General features: G+C 43.5%; 1 protein-coding gene across 1 annotated transcript; it reads right to left on the bottom strand.

The window, feature by feature from the left end:
- Positions 1-220: 220 nt before the first annotated feature.
- LOC135370733 (ATP-binding cassette sub-family C member 5-like) lies at positions 221-21,353 on the bottom strand. Its single transcript, XM_064604550.1, has 30 exons — positions 20,946-21,353; positions 17,092-17,187; positions 16,861-17,019; positions 15,350-15,494; positions 15,133-15,280; positions 14,362-14,444; positions 14,110-14,283; positions 13,884-14,031; positions 12,564-12,820; positions 12,348-12,503; positions 12,135-12,266; positions 11,974-12,045; positions 11,779-11,903; positions 11,075-11,147; positions 10,779-10,982; positions 10,533-10,695; positions 10,390-10,449; positions 9,620-9,816; positions 9,446-9,509; positions 8,575-8,675; positions 8,377-8,506; positions 6,242-6,524; positions 4,979-5,165; positions 4,006-4,095; positions 3,729-3,921; positions 3,100-3,259; positions 2,943-3,021; positions 2,772-2,885; positions 1,007-1,171; positions 221-933 (listed from the first exon to the last, which is right to left on the bottom strand). Exons 1-30 carry the CDS (start codon positions 21,080-21,082, stop codon positions 823-825), a joined length of 4,206 nt encoding a protein of 1,401 aa, XP_064460620.1. The 5' UTR covers positions 21,083-21,353; the 3' UTR covers positions 221-822.
- Between the last annotated feature and the right edge of the window lie 1,633 nt (positions 21,354-22,986).

The raw sequence follows: 22,986 nt of genomic DNA, 5'->3' as shown, positions 1-22,986 counted from the left end.
TTATAAAGGCAGACACACTGCTGCCTATTTAAGTTTTTGAAAGTTCGCTCCAATTCGAAAAAGAGAGACCCCCCTTCCTACCCCCAATGTATGGTTGTCCACATAGATCCCAACTCAAGCATAAAACTTTCAATGCTACTGTGTCAACTAACAAGGTTTCGGTTTCCCCTTCAGAAAATACCTCATTCCTCCTTGTGGAAACAGAATAACTTTCTGCGTGTAAAAGCCAACGCTTTATTGTATATACTCTGTCGACATGAACAACACTGCCTCACAACAGCACCAGTCTAGCAATACTAGTATCCCCAAGTAAATTCTCAGGTGCCATTTTTATAGCTAATACTGGCCAATAGGATAACGAGCGATAAAATAATAGAGCACACAGCAACGATACTCATGTCAAGACACAAAATAAAACTGACACTGGCTGCGAAGTATTTCGTCCCAAAGGTCTCTCCCGTACAAAATACAAGCATGCATACAGGAGGCTAACGTGCACAAATGTCCACCGGGATAACATTGCAGGCGCCCTCGACAGACACCACGAGGTGAATCGTCGTAAAAAAATGATCTCTTGCAATATTTGAAAGACACAATGTGTTAAATGCATTTCAATAAAGACTATGTAAATAACAATCCCTGCCCTTAGCAAGTAAGGAGACACGCGAAACAAACAAATAAGATGTATCGTGAATAATTTCCGTATCACAGTCGTCCAGCTGCCGCCGCTGAGGAACCTCACTTAGAATGGCGACAGCTATAGTAAATAGTAATACATTTATAAAATCACATTAGAAGAATATCTTAAGCATTGACGCCGTATCATGATGATGTACTGTTTCCAGGCACAGTCATTCCGACAGCGTTGAGCATAGATGAAAATATCGACTTAGGATCATTAACCAGTTGGAAAGGGCTGTCCATTTCAACCACCTGCAACGAGACATTGGTATGAGAGAGATTAAAGCGGGGGGGGGGGGACAGTTTGCAAATTTGATGCACTCACCTTCCCATTTTCTAGTACCAGGATAATATCACATTTCAAGACTGTGTTTAGCCTATGTGCAATTGTAAGAATGGTGCAATCTGCAAAAACTTCGCGTATTGTCTGCTGGATAAGTTGGTCCGTCTCCGCATCAACAGATGCCGTGGCTTCATCTAAAACGAGGATCTGTGGGGAATATTTGAAATCTTTAAAAAATTGCACATTCATGTGTTCCTCGTTTGTATGCAGTAGAACTAATGCTAATTTATTATTTTAAAATTTAATTTAACTTCTAAATGTTAATATATATTGCAAAAAAAAGGCCATCATTACAGGTCGTGAATCCCTACTCTGATATCTGGCTGGCAGAGGAATGGAACAATGGTACTAAAACACCATCGCTTTTTGACCTTGTTCTTAAGTACTACTATTATGCATTGCATGCCAATAGGGAGTTGCAATGCTGATTGATCATTCAATAAGCTGAGGTCCTTGCAGAGACCATGCAGGTCTTGCAGGAACAATGAACTGCCAAAAATTAGTGCTATATACACTTTGTAGACAAGGATGTCCTTGAAATAGATGAAGTACTAGGGCTGTGCGAATAGTGATTTTTGGGTTCGAATCGAATAATGTCGAATACCACGCACAAGTGTGTGCTTATTGTTGAATAGTAAGCAGAAGTCTGCATTGAAGCCAGGTGCTCAGCAAACTATGTCCTCGCTAGCTTTGCTACACCAGGAAACTTTTCATCACTTGTGAGGGCAAAAGTTTGCACACCCCTCTAAATGTTACCTTTAATTTGTGTTTCACATATTTCATTGATAAAATACAGAAACCGACACTGAAGATCTTCAGTGTCGGTTTCTGTATTTTGTTTATGTGATCTACAGGACTTGACTCCCCTCTTCGTATACGCTTATATTTCATTGATGAATACATTTGTGCTAGAATTCACCTGAAAATTGTAATTCTGGATGGAATCCAGTACCCAGACATAACGTAGTAGACTGTGTGATTAAATCCTTTTTCTACGGTGTCATACCCGGTCCAGCTGAAGCTCAAAATAACTAAACGAACTTAAACTTCCCTGCCAACATTTGCTAAAATATTTCTCAAAAGTGGCAATTTTCAGTGATCCCTCAAATCACACTTTTAAAGCATTCCTGCAACCCGGCACCACTGGCAGAAGTGTAAACTAGGCTTCGCCTGACGCACGGAGACTTGAGGCGAAGCCAACTTGCAGGATATATTTACGTCCCGTTTCTGCGCTGTTTTTGCGTGTCTGTGTAAAGTAAGCTCCACCCAACACTCAGGGGCATAAGGAGAAGCCACGTCACAGGATATATTTGAGTCGCAGAAATGTAAAGTAGGCTTCGCTCAATGCTCAGAGGCATGAGGTGAAGCCATCTTGCGGAATTTCGACTATATTCGAGTATTCGATAAAATGTTACTCGGTTCGAATACGAATAGCGCGGTACCGTTATTCGGTACAAAAATCGAATATTTCTAATATTCGCACAGCCCTATGAAGTACACATTCATGTTTCTAGGACTAACTAGTACCTGTTGCATTACATAAAGATTTGTGTACGCTATTGCTCCCAGCAATACAGTTCAATTTATCCCCAATCTGATAAAAAATATAAAAACTACAGTTCAGCAATTCCAACTGGTGGCAATCTTAATCGCTTTACCTTTCATGATCGAACTGCTTGTCGTTACTGACTTCCACAGTACAGCATATAAACATCCACACTACTCGGAAGACTCCAAATGACAGTACCTTGTTGCGGCGCAGAAGTGCTCTCGCAAGACACATTAGTTGGCGTTCCCCTACAGAGAAGTTTTCGCCGTTCTTGTCTACAACGCATTCGAGCTGTTTCTCCTCTCGCTGGATCTAAACAAATAGATCACCACTAGTAATGCACTATTATATTTTATGCACATAGCTCACTCTTATCTTGAGGTGTGCTTTCTCCAACGCCGTCCACAGGTCAACATCCGAGTTCTTGTTTAACGGGTCCAAGTTATATCTGAAGAGAAAGCACGCATGCATTCTCCAGCATCCATCAGAGTGATGCCGCACTTAGAGCAAGGTCTGTTTCACATACCTGACCGTTCCCTGAAACAAGACTGGGTCCTGGGGTATAACGGCAACTGATGATCTGAGTTGTTTAAGCCTCAATGTGCCGATATCAACGTCATCCAAGTATATATGCCCCGACTCCAGTTCCTGAAGCCTCATCAAGGATACCAGGATAGAGGACTTTCCTACATTCCAAAGTGAAAGTTGGCTACTATAATACTAGTTAACCAACGACACCTTATTTTTCTGTCAGCCTGTCAAGACGCCTCAGTGGAATTTTCCCAGTGGGGGAGAGATCAGGTTAAACCCGAAAATTACTAATTTACCTGAACAATTACATGATACTGAATATCCCAGAGGTTTTCAGGGTTTCAAGGTATCTATCGTGATAAGATCCACGCCCTGCAGTATCTCAGTCAGATCTTGATCTCCCATGTTCCCGAAGATAAATCTTTCACTGAAACAAGGCTAACCCATGAATTCAGAACTAGACATCTATGACGTTATTCTACTACTCCAAGGTGTTGTCTATTGTTAGGTAATCAAAGACATGAATGTAGCCAAGCATATACCAATTATACCTTTTCTGCTTAGACTGCTTGGGTGCCCATGCGCGACGAAGATTCGCAATCATTCTACAATGGTCCAACCTACCTGCACCAGTACGGCCCACAATGCCAACTTTCTGACCTCCCTTGATATGAAATGCAACATTCTTGAGAGCTAGCGGCAAGCCGGCTCGATATTTAAGGCACACATCCTGGTATTTAATCTCGCCTGTCCTTGGCCAGTCACCAGGAGGTGCTGCAGCTGGACCAGGAGACGAGACTTCTTTCTCAGGTAAGTTCTGTAAAATGCAACAACAAAAAAACTTCAGCACTGCATCATCCAAAAGCAGCATATGTATAACTGCGTATATAAGCAGACTCACCTGGCAGTATTCATGAATGCGTTCCACTGAGGTAAACCTGGCAAGCAACTCTGACTTCAACCTCATGATGAATGGTATGAAAGTGCACGTCTAAAGAAAGAAGCAGCCAAACATTCCTTTTTTTTAGACAATTGTAATCGAATGTCATCCTGTTTTCAGCAATGTCTCTTGAAGAATGTAGAGGGTTGGGTCAAGATCCATTTGGCAAAAGTAACAAGAATATAAAACACTGAAGCTTTCCTTTAATGGATACAGGCTTTCATGCAGTGGATGCATTTCGTCAGGTACAAAAACAGCATTGGAGTTACGAGTATATATACATTCTGAAGGCACACAGCGTATATACTGGAGAGCGTATATATACTCTTAACTCCAATGCTGTTTTTGTACCTGACGAAATGCAGTCCACTGCATGAATCCCTCATGTGTGCAGCAGTGTGCGCGCGTGCATGTAAGTTGACTCTTCAATAATGCCTGCAGCCCAGGAACAGAAAGGGTGTCTTGATGTCCCTTACGTTCAAAGCGTAAACAATGCAACTTCCCCAGGCGAGACACACACACTGCAAAAAAGGAGCTAAAAGGCTAAAAGCTTGTTTCACAAGTGACTTGTGGATGTTCAGAAACAATTACAGCCTCATCTGTGTAATATGCCACTACCTGCCATCAGATTTTGAAATCAAGATAACTACCCCAGTAACTGGACTCATCTGAAAAGCAGGAAACATTGTCATGTAAAATTAGGGAGTAGGGGCATCCCACAGAACTGGGTCTTCTCCTTGTGACAGTTAATGCCAGTAAAAATTACACTAAAGCCATGGGCTACAAATCACAAACTTTCGTGCAAAAGGTGCACACTGTAAAATTTGCACGAATATTCGACATTCGGCTCTGCATTCAGTTCGACTTAAAAATATTTGGATTCGCACATCCCCAATATTTTCCAACGCCAACATTTACAATACTGTTGTCATACCGAGCATATCGTTGACAGCATAAGTCCAGCCATGCCTGTAGTGACAACACTCCTGGTGAGGACGACAACAAGCGCAGCCGTTGCCACCATGCAGATTCCAATAAGTTCCAACCTCAGCGTGAACCACCGTGAGCATAAATGAAAGACTAGGTGGGCTACAGAATGTTTGTTCACCAGCTGGTACATTCTGTAGAAGCAAAGATCAGAAACAAGATTAGTTATTAAGAAGTTATGGTGTGTGTGTTTGAAACAGAAGTTAGCTTGCGCAAGAGATATAAATAGATCCTGTGGATTTTCTTTCTGCAAAGTTTCTGCAAAAGTTTTCTCGATGTAACATTTTGACCCACCCTCTCTTTCTGCATTCTGCCCCACTCAGTTTTAGTTTTTGCAATTTCTCGGGGTATTGCTTCAAAAGTAACATTTACGAGGTTAAAAAAAGATTAGTTTTAGCCAGCTGAGCTGAAAATAAAGTTTTCCTTCCTACACAAATATATAAAAAAGACAAATTTTTATCGGGACAAATCAAACAGGAGCAAGGTTCTTGGATTTCAGTTGGCCATCAGGCAACCAGCAAAGTACACACAGGAAATTAGTCAAAGTCTCCTTCTGCAAGATGCAAGATAATCAGCATATTGCTATATAGGTAGAGCCTGAAGTGTTTGGGCAATATTTTTTTCTAAATTCACAGTGCCTTGAGCTGCAAAAATCTTCAGCAGAACTGTGCACTAACATAAGATCATTAGTTTTGCTAAAACAGAGCTAAAAACAATAAGGATGACACAGGACCCACCGTACACAGCTTACACAACACTTCAACACCACGTCGCGCCACTCCAAAAACATGTTTCTAGATTGTGCTTTCAAGGAATTCATGTATCTTATCAGAGTGAAATACTGAACATGAACTAACACAGTTATCTGCAAACAACCTGATCTGCCTCACTTCCTCAAACAATAATGCTCCCCTACCCCTACATTTCCTTAAAACCTGAGTTTCCTCAAAAACAGCTGCACAATTGTTACATGTTTTTAAATGTTCTACTACAGAACTGCGTTCTACATTTTTTGCGTTCTTGTGCTCACGCAGTCTTGTGTTGACGTCCGTCCTGTGTCGTCCTCATTGTTTTTAGCACCGTTTAGCGATTTTATCATGTGTGACCAACAGGCCCAAACTGGTACTTTATTCGATCATTAGTTTCTTGCACGCTACCAATTTACTTATACTTTCAGGGAAAATGCATATCACAGAGGAGGTAAACTCACTTGTTTGTGAACCACTTCTGGCACTCGAAAACCCGTATAACAGAGACACCCTGGAGTGTTGTAGTGAGATGCACAATCACAGAGGAGCGAGCGACATTGTCCAAGCGCTTCACCTCTCGCACACCGACATTGAGCCAGTGGTCGAGCAGTACGTACAAAGCGATAATCACAGCCAGTACCACAAAGAACAGTTGGTAAACAAAGACAGAGATCAGAAGCTGAAGGAAGACAGCAAGCAGGCTCTGCAACACCATCTCCATGAAGAAAGGCACACGTATGTCAACTGCGTGGACCAAAGCAGACACATAAATAACAAGCGGTCTGGCAAAGCACATGAATTGAGCTGTGTGTGGGGTGCAACACAGTTACTATTCTATGAGCAGAGTTGTACACGTTACTCGAAAAAAGTAATTGATTACAATTACTGTTACTACTGCGCAAAAAGTAATACTTTACCGTTACAAATTACTTCGTCCAAAATGTAATATGTTACCGATTAAAAATGTAACTCGTTACTTTTCCCGTTACTTTTAAATTGTGGGCCATAGCAAAGCCAACATGCCTGCAGTGAATGCAACCATGCAGCTCTTGTTGCAAATTCTAATATGACACACCAACATACATGATAAGTGAAATTCAAACACATTTGAAAGCAACATACAAAACACATACACACGTTTATTAGATTTATATACACATTTAAAACATCAAAACATCCTCTTGGTTTTGTTACTACTGTTATGTTCAGCCCGCACAATTTATCAATACTGTCACCTATTTTACTGTTGCATAGCACCTATTTTACCAGTGGGTCGCGGTTGCAAGAGATTATCATGGAACACGTGTGGACTAGAGACTGTCGTCACAATGACCTCTGCGTCATTGCTTCAGTCGAACTCGTGGTGGAACAGAAGAACAGATTGGCTTGCTGAAAACGGTTGCCATTGTTGACAGAAGGTTAAAAAAGTAATCGATTACTCAGTAATCGATTACCGAAAATTGTAATCAGAAAATTGTAATCATTCGAAGTATTCGATTCGCGACTCGAATACCGAATATGCGGGTTTCCGACTATTTGACTATTCGCCCAATATGAACGACACCCCCGAAAGCAGGCTTCACCTGACGCTTCCATGCATGAGGTGAAGCCTGCTTTACAAACATGAAGCCTACTTTACGAAATTGCCCAGACTGCAGGACCAACACAGACAGATTGTGGTTTAGCTTAAAAGCTAGCCCAAGTTTATTGTGCATACTTCGCCCAAGGAAGGGGGCGGTGTCCCTCCCGTGTGCAGTTTAGCGGTGGCATGAGATTGATTGATTGATTTGATGTCTGGGAGGTTGCCTTTAAAAAGTTCACTCTTACATAATGCCTCCAGCCCAGAAACAAAAAAGGGGTGTCCTAATCCGCATGCGTTACTCCTTCCTATAAAGTTCCTATAAACTCTGTAGATGCTGAAAGATCTTTCAGCAGGTATAAAATGATTGCAGGCGACATACCGCATCAGAGGAGAACACAAGATATCATGTATGTAATGCTGAGCCACAACAGTGCTTTGAATCCAATTTTATAAAATATTTTTTGTTCCCACATTATCCAAGAAAATGAAGCTTTTCCCCTTCCAAGCAGCCACTGACTCCTAGCCGTGGAAAATCACGGAATTTACAAGTTTGTGCCGCAGAATTCTGAATTTCAGGGGCCTTAGTCAGGGTTCCTCAGTCTTCGCACCAGCTGGCTTGCCTCATCATCTCATCAATGCAATTATATTTGCCTCAGTATTTTAAAAAACTTGAATATTTACGCAGCCCAAGAGGCTTCCTGTTATTACAAATTCTTACGAGGACTACCTGTGGCAATACAACCTGCTTTGTTTGCTCACAGTTTTCGGAGTTTCTCCACTGCTTTTCACTGACATGTCGTAATGAGTGACAGCCTTAAGTGTGTGCATTAGCTTTAGGTGCATGGACGAGCCCTATGCACCTGCCTGTGTGCCCCCTCGCCTCAACCAACAAACGCAGTTAGCTGCCAGAACGACTCACAACAGCACTCAGGTCAAACGGAAATGCGAAACAACAGACACTGCAGTCTTGAGGATTTCCCTGCTTGACAAAAATACATGATAGCATTGAGTTACCTTCATCCATGTCTTTCGAAAATCTGTTTGTGACCCTCCCTGATGGGGTAGCATCGAAGAACTGTATGGGGGATCGCAGGACACCGTGAAACATCTGATCGTGCAGCTTTGTTGCTGCAGACAGGAGCACCTAGAAATGTTCAAGCACATTGCCTACTCCTGTTCATACTAACCTAACCTGAGTGTAACGATACTCACTAGAGTACACAAAGCCCCTTTTATAATTCCGAGGATGAACATGATTGGTATGGTTATGCCATAAACTGTACCATAGAACACTTGACTTTCTTGTATTGTATCTGAAAAGGGGACAAATACAGAATGTATTTTTTTTTTGTTCCTTGTTGCAATTGCACAGGAAGTAATAAGCACATTAAAACTGCAGACGCCACTGCACAAGGGTTTGTTACTGGAAACGAGGAATAGTGCACGGTTTTTCTATGTTTCACCGGAAGTGACAACGATGTGAATTGATGGGGAGCAAAAGTGGGTTTAGTGGGTTAAGGAGTGTCTAATGGTGGGGGGCAAGTAAGTGAATGCCTTCGGATTTCCGTCATTTTCTCCCATAAGGCAGATTTTTACAGGATTCACATGATCGTTTGAATGAAGTTAGATTCCTGCAGGTAACATTTTTCGAGGCTAGAAAAAAAAAATCTCATCGGACAAGAACATTCACTGGTACCATCACTACCCCTCTAACACGAAACACATGAGAAAGACCAGCCATTTCCTAATTAATCAACCTGCTGTTCATGGGCACCATAAAAATACCAATAAATATATAAAATAAATAGCCAAATGCCATAATGTAAAGCTGTTTTTAGCCATGTATTTTGAGTCATTTTGCACACTGTGTGAGGCATCTGCCACTTTACTATGGTTTTATTTATTTTCTTATAGAGCATCCTTAATGTAACAATTCTGCAAACGTCAGCTCGCCCTTCCTATGACAAGGGACTTCTAGTGCCCCTGACTGGGTGTAACCCTAAAACACAGTTCTATTTACGTAGTTGCTGCTGCCACTAATACCAACCTCAACACTACTTAACATATGGGGGGAAATACGCACCATTAGAAGCAGCACTGCTCACGTTGTGTGAAGTGTGATTGCTAGCATGAGTGACTGTTTTCATCTGCATAATATGAAACAAGCATCCGTATTCATACCAAGACATGGGAAGGCACACATGGTTCAATAGCAAAGCAATACTACTATTACACATGGTCGAGAGCGGTTACATGCCTTGTCAACCCAATGCTGCAGCCACACGAATGTGAACATCTGGGCAGAAACAAATGCTAGGAATGCGAGGGCCAAGAGCAGTACTGCACATGGCCCACCGCACGCTTGTATGAAGTGTCGGTACGTCGCCCATGATATACTTCCTTCGGCACGTTCTTCTTCTTTGACTAGTTTACTTCCTGGAACGCTATCTTCTTCTGGAAGTGGATATGCAACAGTGGTACAGTGAGCTATAAAAGGTTCCCAAGCTGCACAGTATCTTGACCCAATATTGGCTGGATATCAGCAATATCGGTCCAATGCTGGGCCACTATTGAACCAGCGCTTTTCATTTTATTTCATTTTAACGGTACAGTCAGTGTTGCAGATACTGTGCACGGAACTTGCACAGTAATGCCAGTGATGTATGGCCAATATCCAGCGAATACTGGGCAATATCTTGTGTTGCTCGGGATAGACAACATACAACAGTCTTATTCTAGGTATCTGCCACTGGATGACATCTGCAAATTATGTGGGGGCAGACGATGGCGGACGCCAGACAATCGGTAAGCCCATCCACATGTTTGCTATGCAAGTACAGCAACTCCAGGAGGTGCTTTCACAACGTGATCGTTCAACAGTCTCAAGCATGCTGGCTAACTACATACTGGCTGACTACACTGACCTAAAGGCGTCATGCGCCCCCCCCTAAGCCTACCACAGAAGTCTTTCGATTTGTAAGAACTAACTTGTCCCGAGGTACAGATAAAACCGAAGAGTGGGCTTACCTTCACTCTTATATTTATGCACATGATTTGGGCTTGAATTTACGCCATCTTCTCCAGCATCTGCAGAGCAAGATCGCACATGAGAGCAGGAAGACATCTAATAAAATATTAGTTTTTCATCAGGCAGCACCCAATGCATGTACCTCCTCCTCCACCAGACTCCACCTTGGCTTTTGTCCTGCCAGCTGTGTCAAGCTGGAACATCTTGCGGTACTCTCCAGAGAATGACATCAGTGCCGCGTGCGTGCCTCGTTCAATGATGCGGCCCCCCTTCATGAACAAGATTTGCTGACATCTCTCTAGGACCTGCATGTGACACATGGCACAGTTACAGGATTATGAGTGGTCGAAGCGTGCAGCAATCAGGGAAATGAAAACTTTAAACTCACATGCATGGAATGCGAGACGAGAAAAACAGTTTTCCCTTGCATGGCAGACTGAATGCACTTTTCGAAAAGGTGGTTGGCCACCTTGGCGTCAACGGCAGACAGAGGATCGTCCAGGAGGTAAGTGTCGCGGTCGCTGTAGAGGGCTCGGGCGATGTTGATCCTTTGCCTTTGGCCTCCACTAAGTGTAACACCTCGTTCTCCAATCTGGCCATTTTAAGATGATGCACAGTGTTTCAGATTGATTGATTGATTGATTGAGAAACCGTGCGGTATCAAAAATTACATCGAAAGCTTACTTCAGTGAGATCACCAGAGCCCAGCCGTTCCAGGTCCGGGGTCAAACAGCATGCATCGATAACCATGTCATACCTAGAAGCAGCAAAGTGCACTGAGCAATTCTGAGGAAATACCCAAGATTGACAAATCATCACCATGGTGCATAAATAGAGCCTGAAGTATTTGGCAAAATATTTCTTTTATAAATTGGGGGGGTAAAAATCAGGAAAATAAACATGTACTCTAAATTCATGCGAATTCGGGTGAAAAAAAAAAACTTCCATTTTCTAAATTCCGGGAGAAATCTGGCTCAGTTACTCAAACTAACTGTACTGGTTTGGTACAAACGGCGATGTAATCGCATTTGCTGCCAAACGAGTTAGTGCGCACTCCTACAGAAGTCTCACGGAGGGCAATTTGCCGGGTAAAAATCTGGTTTCACCCTAAAGAGGCAACCTTTTTTTTTCGTGTTAGTGCCGCGATGCAATTGAGGCAACCTTCAATTTGGGGTGCAAATTCGGGGAAGAATTGGGTTAAACCCTGGAACTTCAGGCTCTATGCATAAATTACGGACTATCTGACATCAACACAGGGGATACTCGTAGTATGTCACGTAATGCACCAGAAGAGAATGGCTCAGTGACTGAGCCCAGAATCCGCTAAACGAGACTAAACGAGACATTTTTCCTCAGGAATGGAGCGATTACAACAAACAGCTACGCACCTCGACTTCAAGAATGGCAAGCCGAAGAGAATATTGTCTCTTATGGTAGCATTGAAGATCCATGCCTGTTGAGTGACAATAGCAATGCTGCCATTCACGTCAATCTCCCCTCGTATTAAGTTCATCTAGAATAGAAAGATACAGATGTGAATCAGTACAGTGCATCGAAGTATAGAGACGTGAGGAACACCCTACATCACCGCAGAGAGCAGCCAAGAGCGAGCTTTTTCCACTTCCGACACTACCACAAATACCTATTAAGGAGCCCTACAGAAAGAAAAAGCGAATGTCAGTGTGTTTATCTCAAATATATTACATATTGATTATGTCAAATAGATTATTGAAGACAACAGCACCTTCTTTATGTGCAATGTAATATCTCGCAGGGCTTCTTCTGGTCCTGAATAGCCGTCCTCAATGAGAGCTCTCTCGCCATTTTCGCCGTTACAGGTGGCTCTTGCTTTGGATTTCTGCTCGCTTGGAACGCCCTGTACGATCAGATTGTTTTTAGAGAACTAATGGGATGCTGCTATCATTAGCGAACTGCTGCTGTCACTAGCTGCTGTCACCTGGAACCTTTTCTTGACGATGTCGACACTTTTCACCGGCCTCGAAACGACTTGCCAGGTGAACGCCGCATCGGAGATAGTGACAGCAAAGCGCTTGTCCTTGTCATCAATCACTTTTTTGGACCACATGTGAGCGTCGTTGATCTCGAGCAGCTCCTAAAACCACACGCACGTCGTGAACAAGCATGTTTCCGCATTACTGAAACAACCACGCACCTGCATTCGTTGAAGTGCAACCTTTGCCTCTGTCATGGCCCGTATGGCATAGGGCAACGTGCCGATAGAGAAACCCATGCCATTGAAGAGGGCAAAAATTGTGAAAGCATCCGAAGCGGACAGGGTGTTCCCGCTCAGTGTGTATCCCACGAGGGTGGTCACCGTCGCCATTATCATGATGATGGGAGTTGCAGTTACTGATAGAGACTGAAGAAAGTTTCCTTTCACCAGTATGCGTTTCTCCTCGCTTCGGACACCTGTTGATATGTCAGACGTAAAACCGCTCAGACCTCGAAAGATAGAACGCTGTACCTATACGTAGGGCCCCCGTGTTTTCGGGTTTTTTATGTTCTTTGAAAATGAGGGAGGGTAAAAATATGGTTTTATTTCAGGAGCTGTAAAGAACAGGATAAAATCGGATGGGAAAAGCAGATTTTCGGGTCCAATTTTTGGGCCAAATTCGATTACCTTGTGGTGAAATACTTTGTGGTGGTGTTCTCATTAGATTTTCTGCTCCAAACATGTGAGCCTTTTCAACCAGCATAACATATCGTGAGAGAAGGGTCGCTCTGTGTTGTGTATGATAGACTGCATTAGTGGGATGAACTGCATTGAGAGCTATTCAACATGTTCCACACTGCCTGCTTTGCATGCATCTCCTCATTTTTATGTTTGCATTGTGAATTTCCTGTACTTTTTTTAGAAACTGCGCACATTTCCATCTGTTACTGAACGTAACTCTCAAAGTTGGGAGTACATTTACTGGAACTTGCAATGCACAGAGCATAGTGTTGCCCATGAGTTCACAAAATTTGTATACTTAAATGACAGAATATTGTAGACAGTGTAAAGCAGGCTTCACCTAACAATCGAGAGCAATGAGGTGAAGCCGACTTGCAGAATGGAGCCACACACCAAAAGAGCAATGTCAGTAATGTGAAGTGGGCTTCACCTAACTCTTGGACGATATGAGGCGAAGCCCACTGACAGAATGGCGATAACGATGCCTCGCTTCCGCACTATTCGAAAAATATTCGAAAATTTCGAATACTGAAAGTAGGTTGCGAATAGCATTCGAACAGCCTTAGATATTCGTTTCATATTCAAAATTTCGAACATTTGCACAGCCCTAATTTTTAAGAGTGGCAACCATGCCAGAGTAAGCATGTCCTCAAATACGGTTAACTCACTGAGTAGCACACACACTTAGTGGAAAGAGGCGTGCCATGATAGTTCAGTTCGAATAGCATCCCAAATGCTGACACTCCCCCCCCCCGTCTCATGGCTGTTGAAAAAAAAAAAGACCAACAAGTGACGTACGTTTTATGTTGGCACTGAACGGGTCCTCCCAGGCGCACATTTTGATCAGTCTGACGTTGTTGATTATTTCTGTCATGAGATGAACACGCTCGTCCGCCTTCTTCACCACTTGCCTGCGGAGTCCCGCAATGACTGCAGCGATGCCGCCCTGTCGGTATTCACCATTGCCCAGAATCAGTCGAGCCTTGCAACAAATGCGGCTGAGGAGGGAACTACAGCACCTTACCATAATGGGATAGAATAATAATATGACTACATTTCCCACAAGTGCCCAAGGTCCTATTAAGGAGCAGCTGTAACCCAGGGTTAGAACGAACATCACCGGTGTGCCGAGAACAAGTATGCCATTCATAGCGGCGTCAAAGATCCTCTCCATATCATTTGTCACGTGATTGATGACCTGCAACGGAGACCACAGTTACTACAGGTCCATCAAAAGAATGCAGGGTGCAGACGCCAAGTAACGCTATTATATTACCTGCGCAGATACTTTATCGTCTATGTGCACTTTTAACATTCTTCTGTAAAAAAGCAGCTGGATGGCACTTTGCACTCTGACAGCTGCAAAGAAAGAAAAAAAATGTAAGATCAGGATGTTTCCCTAGCTGTTCCTCTCATGCAGTGGTTTCCGTTATTGTGTTAGTCATCCATTAAAGCCCCCAGCTTTTTGAGATGGAAAATTAACATTTCTGTGAATTGGGATTTACAAATCCGTGGGATTCAGCGAGCAAGAGAACACTCGCAAGAAAAATGTTGCAGCATTCCCCCAAGATCACGTAGACTTGTCTCGCAAGCACTTCCAGCTTTTCGTAACTTTTCAGTGGGAAAAAAAAAAAAAATTACTCCCATAACTCTTAGTTTCTCTCCAGGCATTCCTGTTGTCAAATTTTCTTTCGTCGCAGACACGTGCAGTCGCGTAAGCGCCAGTATCAGCCCCGTAAGGCATTGCTGTCACAACTGATGTGTTCAACCCGCAAAAATGCCGAGGAGCGATTTGAAATCCTTACGTAATTTTGTGGCATGCAGAATATTCCGCAAAAACACGATTTTGACGAATACAGAAGGGTTTGCAAGACAAGGCCAATTCCGCAAAGTTACGCTGAACTGCAGAAAGGTTGGGGCTTTAGCTGGCTCGCTCTCAAAGCTCAGGGGCTTCTCAGGCTTAAGCAAGAAACTTTGCATGCAGTATATATAGTAAATATAAAGTAAATAAAATATCCGTAAAAAATAGAGGTTGTAAAATTTTAACCTGTGTGAGCGCTAGTGACCCATGCCATGCTCATGCATCCGGACCTCATTAGCTGTGTGGCCACAAGGAGCGCTGCCAACAGCACACCTTGACCAACTCCTGCACTGCGATCGTCGAGGAACAGCAAGATATGTCGAAGCAGCACAGACTTGAAGAGAAGAACAGTGTAAGGGAGGAAGCGAGAGCCGCTGTGAATGTGCTTCACGACACGACTTACAGGGCCTAGAAACTGAAATGTCATTCCCATGCATATTAATAAGCCAGCTATAATCCCTCGCGTTCGGCAAAACTTCGTCACAGCTGCCCAAAACTGGGCCTTTTCCCCGTGGATCAATTGCTCATCTTTCCAGAGGCGCTCCAGCCTGCAAGAAAGGACAACTCCCTTCAGAATATTCATAATCTAGAAATTTATACATTTGTACGCACTGAACCTGTTCGACACACCAGTATTCCAAACTGCTTCATTTCAGTGGTCTTGAGCTCCGCAAGGGGATGTCTTTACATGCTTTCGACGAAATATTGTGCTATCTCACAAAATTTTATGGGGGTCTCCTGCAGATTTTGGGGGGTGTTAGGGTGGTGTAGGGGGAGTCTGGATAAATCACTGCTCCATTTTACCTGGTGCTTTGAAGTCCCATCACAACATCTGCACCAGAGATGCAAGGCATTTTTTTTTTTAGACAGTCTCGAAACATCGTGTTCTGAAGAGTCTTTCAGTTGTTTACTCAAAGTGGTCTAGTGATTTCAATGTAGTTCAAAGGGCGACTGTCCTCACCCTTGTCCTAATTTTAGCTCGGCTCGAGAGCATGTAAATTTTTTTCAGATTTTCTTCGTGCTATATCGAACAAGTACAGAAAGCTCCAACTTTGCATTATGTGCCAGAGATGAAACCAGTTTGTGGCTCAACTATAAGCTTTAGGCCTTTCACGAGAGATAGTCTAATCACAACACTAGGTATAGAGAAGCCTGAATTAAGATCCTAAATATGGTCAACTAAAAGCAAAAAGTACTTGTGCACCCATAACATCCCTTTTTCAGAATTGGGGGTGGGAGGGAGAAGCCACCCCCGGCACCTTCCCCAGTCGGGGAGTTGGGCAAGAAATCGCACCCCAAGGGATATTTAGAGCACTTAAAAACTTTTTCGGAGGTATTGATGTAACAGTTCTCAGATCGTGGCTCTGGAAAATGAGGGCAGAGCTGGGGGGTGGGGGGGCTCCACGATTGCCTTGCCTTAGGCAAATATTCGCCTGAGCAGGGCAATGCCAAGTACGATGTACACACTGCACTGATATACAGTGACCCCTCATTAATATGACCCCCGATAATCTGACATACGCGCTTTACGACCATACTCTTGGAGAACAATGCTGTGAAACCTCTGCAAATCCCCCCCGGTTAATATGACAATTCCGCATTATGACCAAAATTTTCGGGAACAACCATGGTCATAATGACGAGGGTTCACATGAATGACTACTGAAAATGAGTTTGCAAAATTAAAAGTATATCATTCACTTGTAGCTTGCGTGAACCTGTCCTATTTCCAGCATGACCTGGCGTACTAGCCACAGGGTATCTGGAGGTGCGTTTATGCCAGGTGAGTGTCAAAAACATTGACACCTTAAAAAAAAACTGCCACGCAGAACATATGCGCGAAATTGCAGTAATCAATTTTGCTCATGGAACCCTGTAGTGCTGTGTAGTGTTTCAAAGAGGGAAAAGTCTTGCCTCTTCACATTCAGCTCCGCCGTGTCAGTAGGAGCAACCTGCCACAGATCCTCGTGATGAATTCCTTGTCGATAAGCTTTCCACATCAGCTTTGTGATCCAAGTGAGGGTTATGTAAGAAAATAACCCTGCTTTATGTGATGGCATTGCTAGTTTGTCTCTGAAAAGGAACAACCACATGATGGAAAGGCAACAAAAAAGTGGTACAAAAGGTAATACCTAATGGACTTACTTTTGATGCGGCCTGACAGGTAGTAAAACCTTCAAGGCATCCCTGTATTTTCTCATACCCTCGTTGATTTTGAACGTTTCCAAGTCGAGGGAATCCCTGAAATTTGTATGCGTGTTAATCCTGCAGTAAATGTTGGTACAAAACCCCACTGCTTCCCATGACACACAGCCGAAAAGAAATTTGTGATAGCGATTAAACATTTTTAACCACCGCATACATTTTTCTGGTACTGGATGTTTCCAGCAAAAATGTACTGATGGCCAGGTGATCTGGATAACAAACTCGAGAGAGATGCACCATCACACGTCAACAAACTCCGTGTCTATTTTGGATATAGGAAATTACACGTAGTTATTTGATAAAAATTACTACAGACATTTAACAGCAGTAAATGCTTACTGATGATGTTATCCTCCAACGCTACGACCGACAAGGAGTACGCGTGGCCGAAGACACGCTCGAAAAGCTACCAGACAACTTTTTATGGCCTCAAATGACTAGATTCATCAACGTGTCTAAATGGGTACAGTGTGAAAGGGACAAATCCCTCAACGTTATCGCCCTCGCTCTATGTAATGTACGTCACACATTGCACCTGACTCCACACCGGTATAAGTGGGGGCAATTGTTGGATATGTTCCTGCACATGTCCTCGAAATTTTTATCAAATTCCCGAAACTGAAGCTCAGATAAATGAGGGTAAATTGCATGGACAGAACGTTGCCCCCGCGGGTAACACAGAAAAGTGAAGTCCACATAAAAGAAGGTCCATTGTATTTGCTGTTTCATCACCTTACACGTCTTGCTGCTCTATTCATATTACCATACGGCTCATTTTCTCACACACACACTACATGCACAGATCAGGGACTTTTTTTTTTTTTGTCAGGAAACAGCCTGTCGAAGAATCGGGATTCACATACGGAGTACCAGGTTTCAGTTTTTCTTTTGCGTCTATTTACAGATCCTTGTCTTTCTGCTTACAGATTGAATTAATGTGTGCAAGCCCAAAATATTTCTTTGCATCAAATCCCTGCATCATGTCACACTTTACAATACCAGCGGGTTCCAATCCTGTCACCGGCTGTGCTGTCCGAGGTTTTCCCTGGGTTTTCCGGAGACTTTTTAGACGAATGTCGGCACGGTTCCCCCATGAAGTCGGCCCAGGACGCATACTAACATGCTGGAAATGTGTCCAGGCACTTCAGTTCAGGACGTCTGCGGATTACGACTCCGCGCAAGACCATTTTTTGTCACCGAGTGCAGGACGGCGCGGAAGGAGCATAGCAGGAGAATTAGCCAGAGACCTTTCAGCTGCTACAGGGACTACAATTTCTAGGCATATTGTATAGAGACGACTTAGCAAGCAAAGCCTTTATGCCTGCAGATGTGATCTGTTAATCCCGGCCAATCGTAGAGACCAGGCAGCATGGTGCATTCATTGGACAACACACTGGACATTCATTGGAGAACACATTCATTGGACAACTGAACAGTGGGCACATGTCCTGTTCACTGACAGATCCAGGTTTGGTCAGCAGAGCGATACACGCCGTGTATTTATCTCAAGAGCTCCTGGGACTCACTGCAATGCCTCCACCATCCTCGAGCACCATCGCTTTGGTGGAGTTCTAGTGTGGGGAGAGATAATGTTGGGTTCGTGCACCCCTCTCTGTATGTTTGAACAAGGAACTGTGAACGGTCAGAGATACCGCGACATCAGTTTTCAACAGTATGTCCAACTATTCAGGGTGCCATGGGACCAGAGTTCCTGTCTATGGATGACAACGGACATCTTCATCAAGCAGCTCTTGTGGAGGAGTACCTAGAATGTGGGGGTATCACCCGCTTACAATGGCCAGCTCACTCTCCGGACTTAAACCCCATTGAGCATGCATGAGACGCTCTCAGAAGACGCATTGCACAGCGTCATCCGCCCCCTAGAGCAATCCTGGACCTCCGAACAGCTCTGGTGCAAGAGCAGGACGCTATACCTCAACAGCTTCTTGATAACCTTGTTCGGAGAATGCGCACACACTGTACTGCATGCACGTCACAGACGGGCCAAGATACAGCATATTGAAACATCTTCTATCATAAAACAAACATGTTTGCGGGATGCCCATGGATATGTTTTCTCCATGGAGCTGCTGAATGTACATCTTTCCACTATGGCAAATCCGTCATTATCTTTTTTCTTTCTTTCCTTCTGGAACACCGTATATCACCATAAGTCGCATATTTAACACTTCAGTTGGAATTCCTGTAGTGGAACAGTCCTAACCGCCATTATCCTTAATTTCTCAGCATGAGTGTAGTAGCCAAGGAAAACTACCAGCACTGCAGCCCTTCACGAAAGCTAGAGAGAAATTGCCTCGAAAATTCTGCGTAGGGTGACAGGTCTTCCCCTGGCCCCCCCCTATTCCCCCTTCCAATCCAGTACACACATCCCTGGTAAAACGCTCCTCTAACAAGAGCGGCGCACATATAAAATGATCAAACTCAGCTACTGTGCTTTAGATTCCTTGTTTCCTTGAATTTTTTTTCAGATTTTTCTACCGATTTAGTAGGATGGCTCCCAGTATTCTTGTATTGACACGCTTTGCACAAAAGGAGATACTGAGAGCGAAACCTCCGCCTTTAAGGGAGACTTCGGAACGAAATGGATTTTCGTCTTTCGGCTTTTGAAATTTGAAAAAGTCTGGAGCTCCCACCCAACGTCGATGGAAGTACTTCCTTTCTCTGCTCGGCCAACGTCGCCGTGCATTAGTCATATCATTCCTGAGCTGTTTTCTGACTCTCAGGAAAGCAGATGGCCGTTGTCTCTTTCCATCTGTGTCTGGGTGATCTGATCCACAATCTTCGTCCATTGTTTTGTTCCGGGAATGTAACTCAGCAGCTACGACCGGCGTGGTTACTACTTGTCCGCCCCATGCTGGAGCGACTTAACGCTTTGGCCTTTGGAAAGGAAAGTTTTTGAGACTACTCTCAACATTCCTGTTTTCGGTTTGATTGCTGGCTTATTTGAGGCATAATTCGTCACACGAGAAAGAAACAAAGTTGATGGCAGGTATACTGTGGGTGTTATGCACCAACTACGATGTAGAGCAATTTTTTAACTGATCGTTACGAAGTATCCCTTTAAGCACTACACAATCCCCACGTTGACAACCAAGGTTTATGTCGAGCTGATCAACGACGATTATCAACTGTCCACAGCATGACTCAAACATGCAAAATAATAATCTTTTCCCGAAAGCCCGATCCAAAGTTTGTAAGAGGTTACATCGCACAACTCATTAAAAAGACTGATGTGGTGCAGAAAATTCGGAAAAAAATAAAAACAAGTATATCTTTTTTCAAAGACATGTTCTTGTCAGAGGACAATGCTTGCGGAATACCGTTGGGAACGCAGTAACGGTAAACTATGGAGGAAGATGATTTATCAAAGCTTAAATCGCTATCGCCATGCATTTGGTGCCGGCAGGAAATTAAGCCGTGACTCCCTAAATTTGCAAGCTTGCATCTTGACACTTTGCATTACAATTTGGCAGAGGATTTTGCATGTGTACTGCTCAACAAAGTAATAACTAACTGATATACTAATAGTTTAATATATTTAGTTTCTTTGTCAGGTATATAATTGAGTGAACGTAAAGTGTGTCCGCCCCCACATGCGGCTACATGCTGCACGTGCCACAGGGTAGAACTGCGTACGTGCGGTTCTCTGGTCTAGTATAGAGTCAATAAATACGGACTATATTTAGTGACTAGTCAGGTCTATAGCTCTCGCAGAATACAAAGGCATGAAGAAAGACTAGGCAAATATACGCTTAAATGAGGGCGGAACATACGCGTTGACCATGTTGCATGCTTGGTCGCTGATGGTTTCTTCCTCTTGAGCATAGTCTTCGGCTGTTCCATAGGGGAGGAAAAGAGAACCCGTTGACATCCATTTGTGAAGGTCTGTAGGCTGTTGTGACACCGCCATGGTCAATGCAGTGAAAAACTGCGCAAACTGCGTGTATCCACCGCAGAATACGGGTGCTTCAGTTGTCACCGGTAAGAACTTTCCGCGCTACGAATAATGATGCAATATTCCACGGTAACTTGCTTCTCTTTGTTCCACAGTCAAGGACGTGGGACATGCTCGCCACGTGTTGCTGCAGCGTATACTATCATGTTAACAGCAGATGACGGATTAAGGAAATAACTACGCTGCCGAACGCAGCGGTACAACAGAACAAGCAGTCAAAGCAGTGCTCACGAAATCACACTCGCGCGCCGCGCTGCACGCATGCCGGAAACCGGAAGCAGTCGACTGGCGGCCGGCTTCAGTTTACTTCGCGGAGTAGTGACGTAAGCGTTCCGTCGTCTGCTACTTCCGGCGCAAATCACCGCGGGCTGTGACCGCTGTGGCAATCGCGCGTGGATAAGATATTTCTTGTTCTTGTTGCTACGACCAAAATACAGACTGGCAATGGATGGCTGTTGCGCATTTACGCGGACAAATAGCACAGCAAATGATAAACGCATCACCCATGTTCATTGTTCAATGGTGCCCAGAAAAAAGGGGAATCGGCTTTGCGATGACGGCACGCCTTGAATGTGATATTTGCAACACAAATTTCGTGGGCAGAGATTTTAAAATCTTTGGAACTACATTAAGTGATGTAAAGTGTGACTGTCTGTAGGAGACATCCCTCGCGTAATATTTGTAAAAATATTCGTGTCGCGTTACCTTTGTCGCATCAAGCAAAGACGAGCTAACAAAAGCATATTTTCCTTTACAACTAGAACATCGGCAGCCAATTTTCTCTACGCGATTATCTATTGTTCATAATAAATTAATTATTCGAGATAAGTTACGCGATTTTTTTTCCAAATATTTACTTTAGAAGCTGAGAAAAACTAGCCAAGTCGTAGAGCGCCTTCAGAGACCACGCATACGGCTGTTTGCGACCAGGTACTTCTTACGTTGTTCTTTTCTCCAACCTACAAAGAACATAAAGAAAAAAAAACTGTTAAAATAAGCTACTTCTCTGGAAAATATGGAGCAACCTAAAATTTATCGTGTATCTGATGTAACGTGTTACAATATTATTTACGAGAAATTCAGTTTTCTCGATAACGTTCAACTTTCTGTAGTCGCATCAGGATATAGGTTAATGCGGGGATGTTGAGACGTGTCAGCATGGCATTGATACGTCAACGCCCTTTATATGTACCGAGGTTAGTCCACCGTACCGAGGTCGACTAATTCAGGTTACCGTACTCCTGGTGCTGTCAGCAGTACTGCCGCGCTGCATACGTTGTGATGGAATCATATTGTCACTCATACTAAAGACGCTAAAAAATAAAAAAGGGTAGAAATAGAGTGAAGGCAAACAAGGCAAAGGCGCAACGTCCAAGAAACTTTATTCACATTTTCTCAACCTTAAATGCTTCTAAAAATCCCCATTCCTTTTCAGTCAATACTCACAGAAGGGCGCCCACATTCTTGTCCCTCGGATACCTGGTGCAATAGTGTCCGCAATTTCAGTTCCCAAGCGAATTCCCAAGCGTGAATTGTGGTTTCTTTCGCACATCCTGCGCCTTTGGAAAAATCTCATTAGCGTAAATGAAAATCGAACCAAAGGGTGGTGTATGCACTGGTCACCAAATGTCGTGCTGTGTACTTATCATGTTGAATTCTGCGTGGCTGTGATAACATTATCAACCCCCCCCCCCCCATAATGTGAAAAGGATATCACTAAAGTCACAGCTTGGTCCCAAACTAAAAGGAAACGACTACATGCGTACTATCCTCAGAGTGCGAAAGATTGCTGCATAAAATACTGCTTGTACATTTTGTTGTGCCATACCTGAAATGTTGCTTGTTATCTCTGTTATCTG

The sequence above is a fragment of the Ornithodoros turicata genome, chromosome 10 (genome assembly GCF_037126465.1).
Source record: "Ornithodoros turicata isolate Travis chromosome 10, ASM3712646v1, whole genome shotgun sequence".
In the NCBI taxonomy this organism is placed as follows: Eukaryota; Metazoa; Arthropoda; class Arachnida; order Ixodida; family Argasidae; genus Ornithodoros; species Ornithodoros turicata.
Note: the sequence above shows the minus strand (reverse complement) of the source record. Positions and strands in the feature narration are given on the sequence as shown.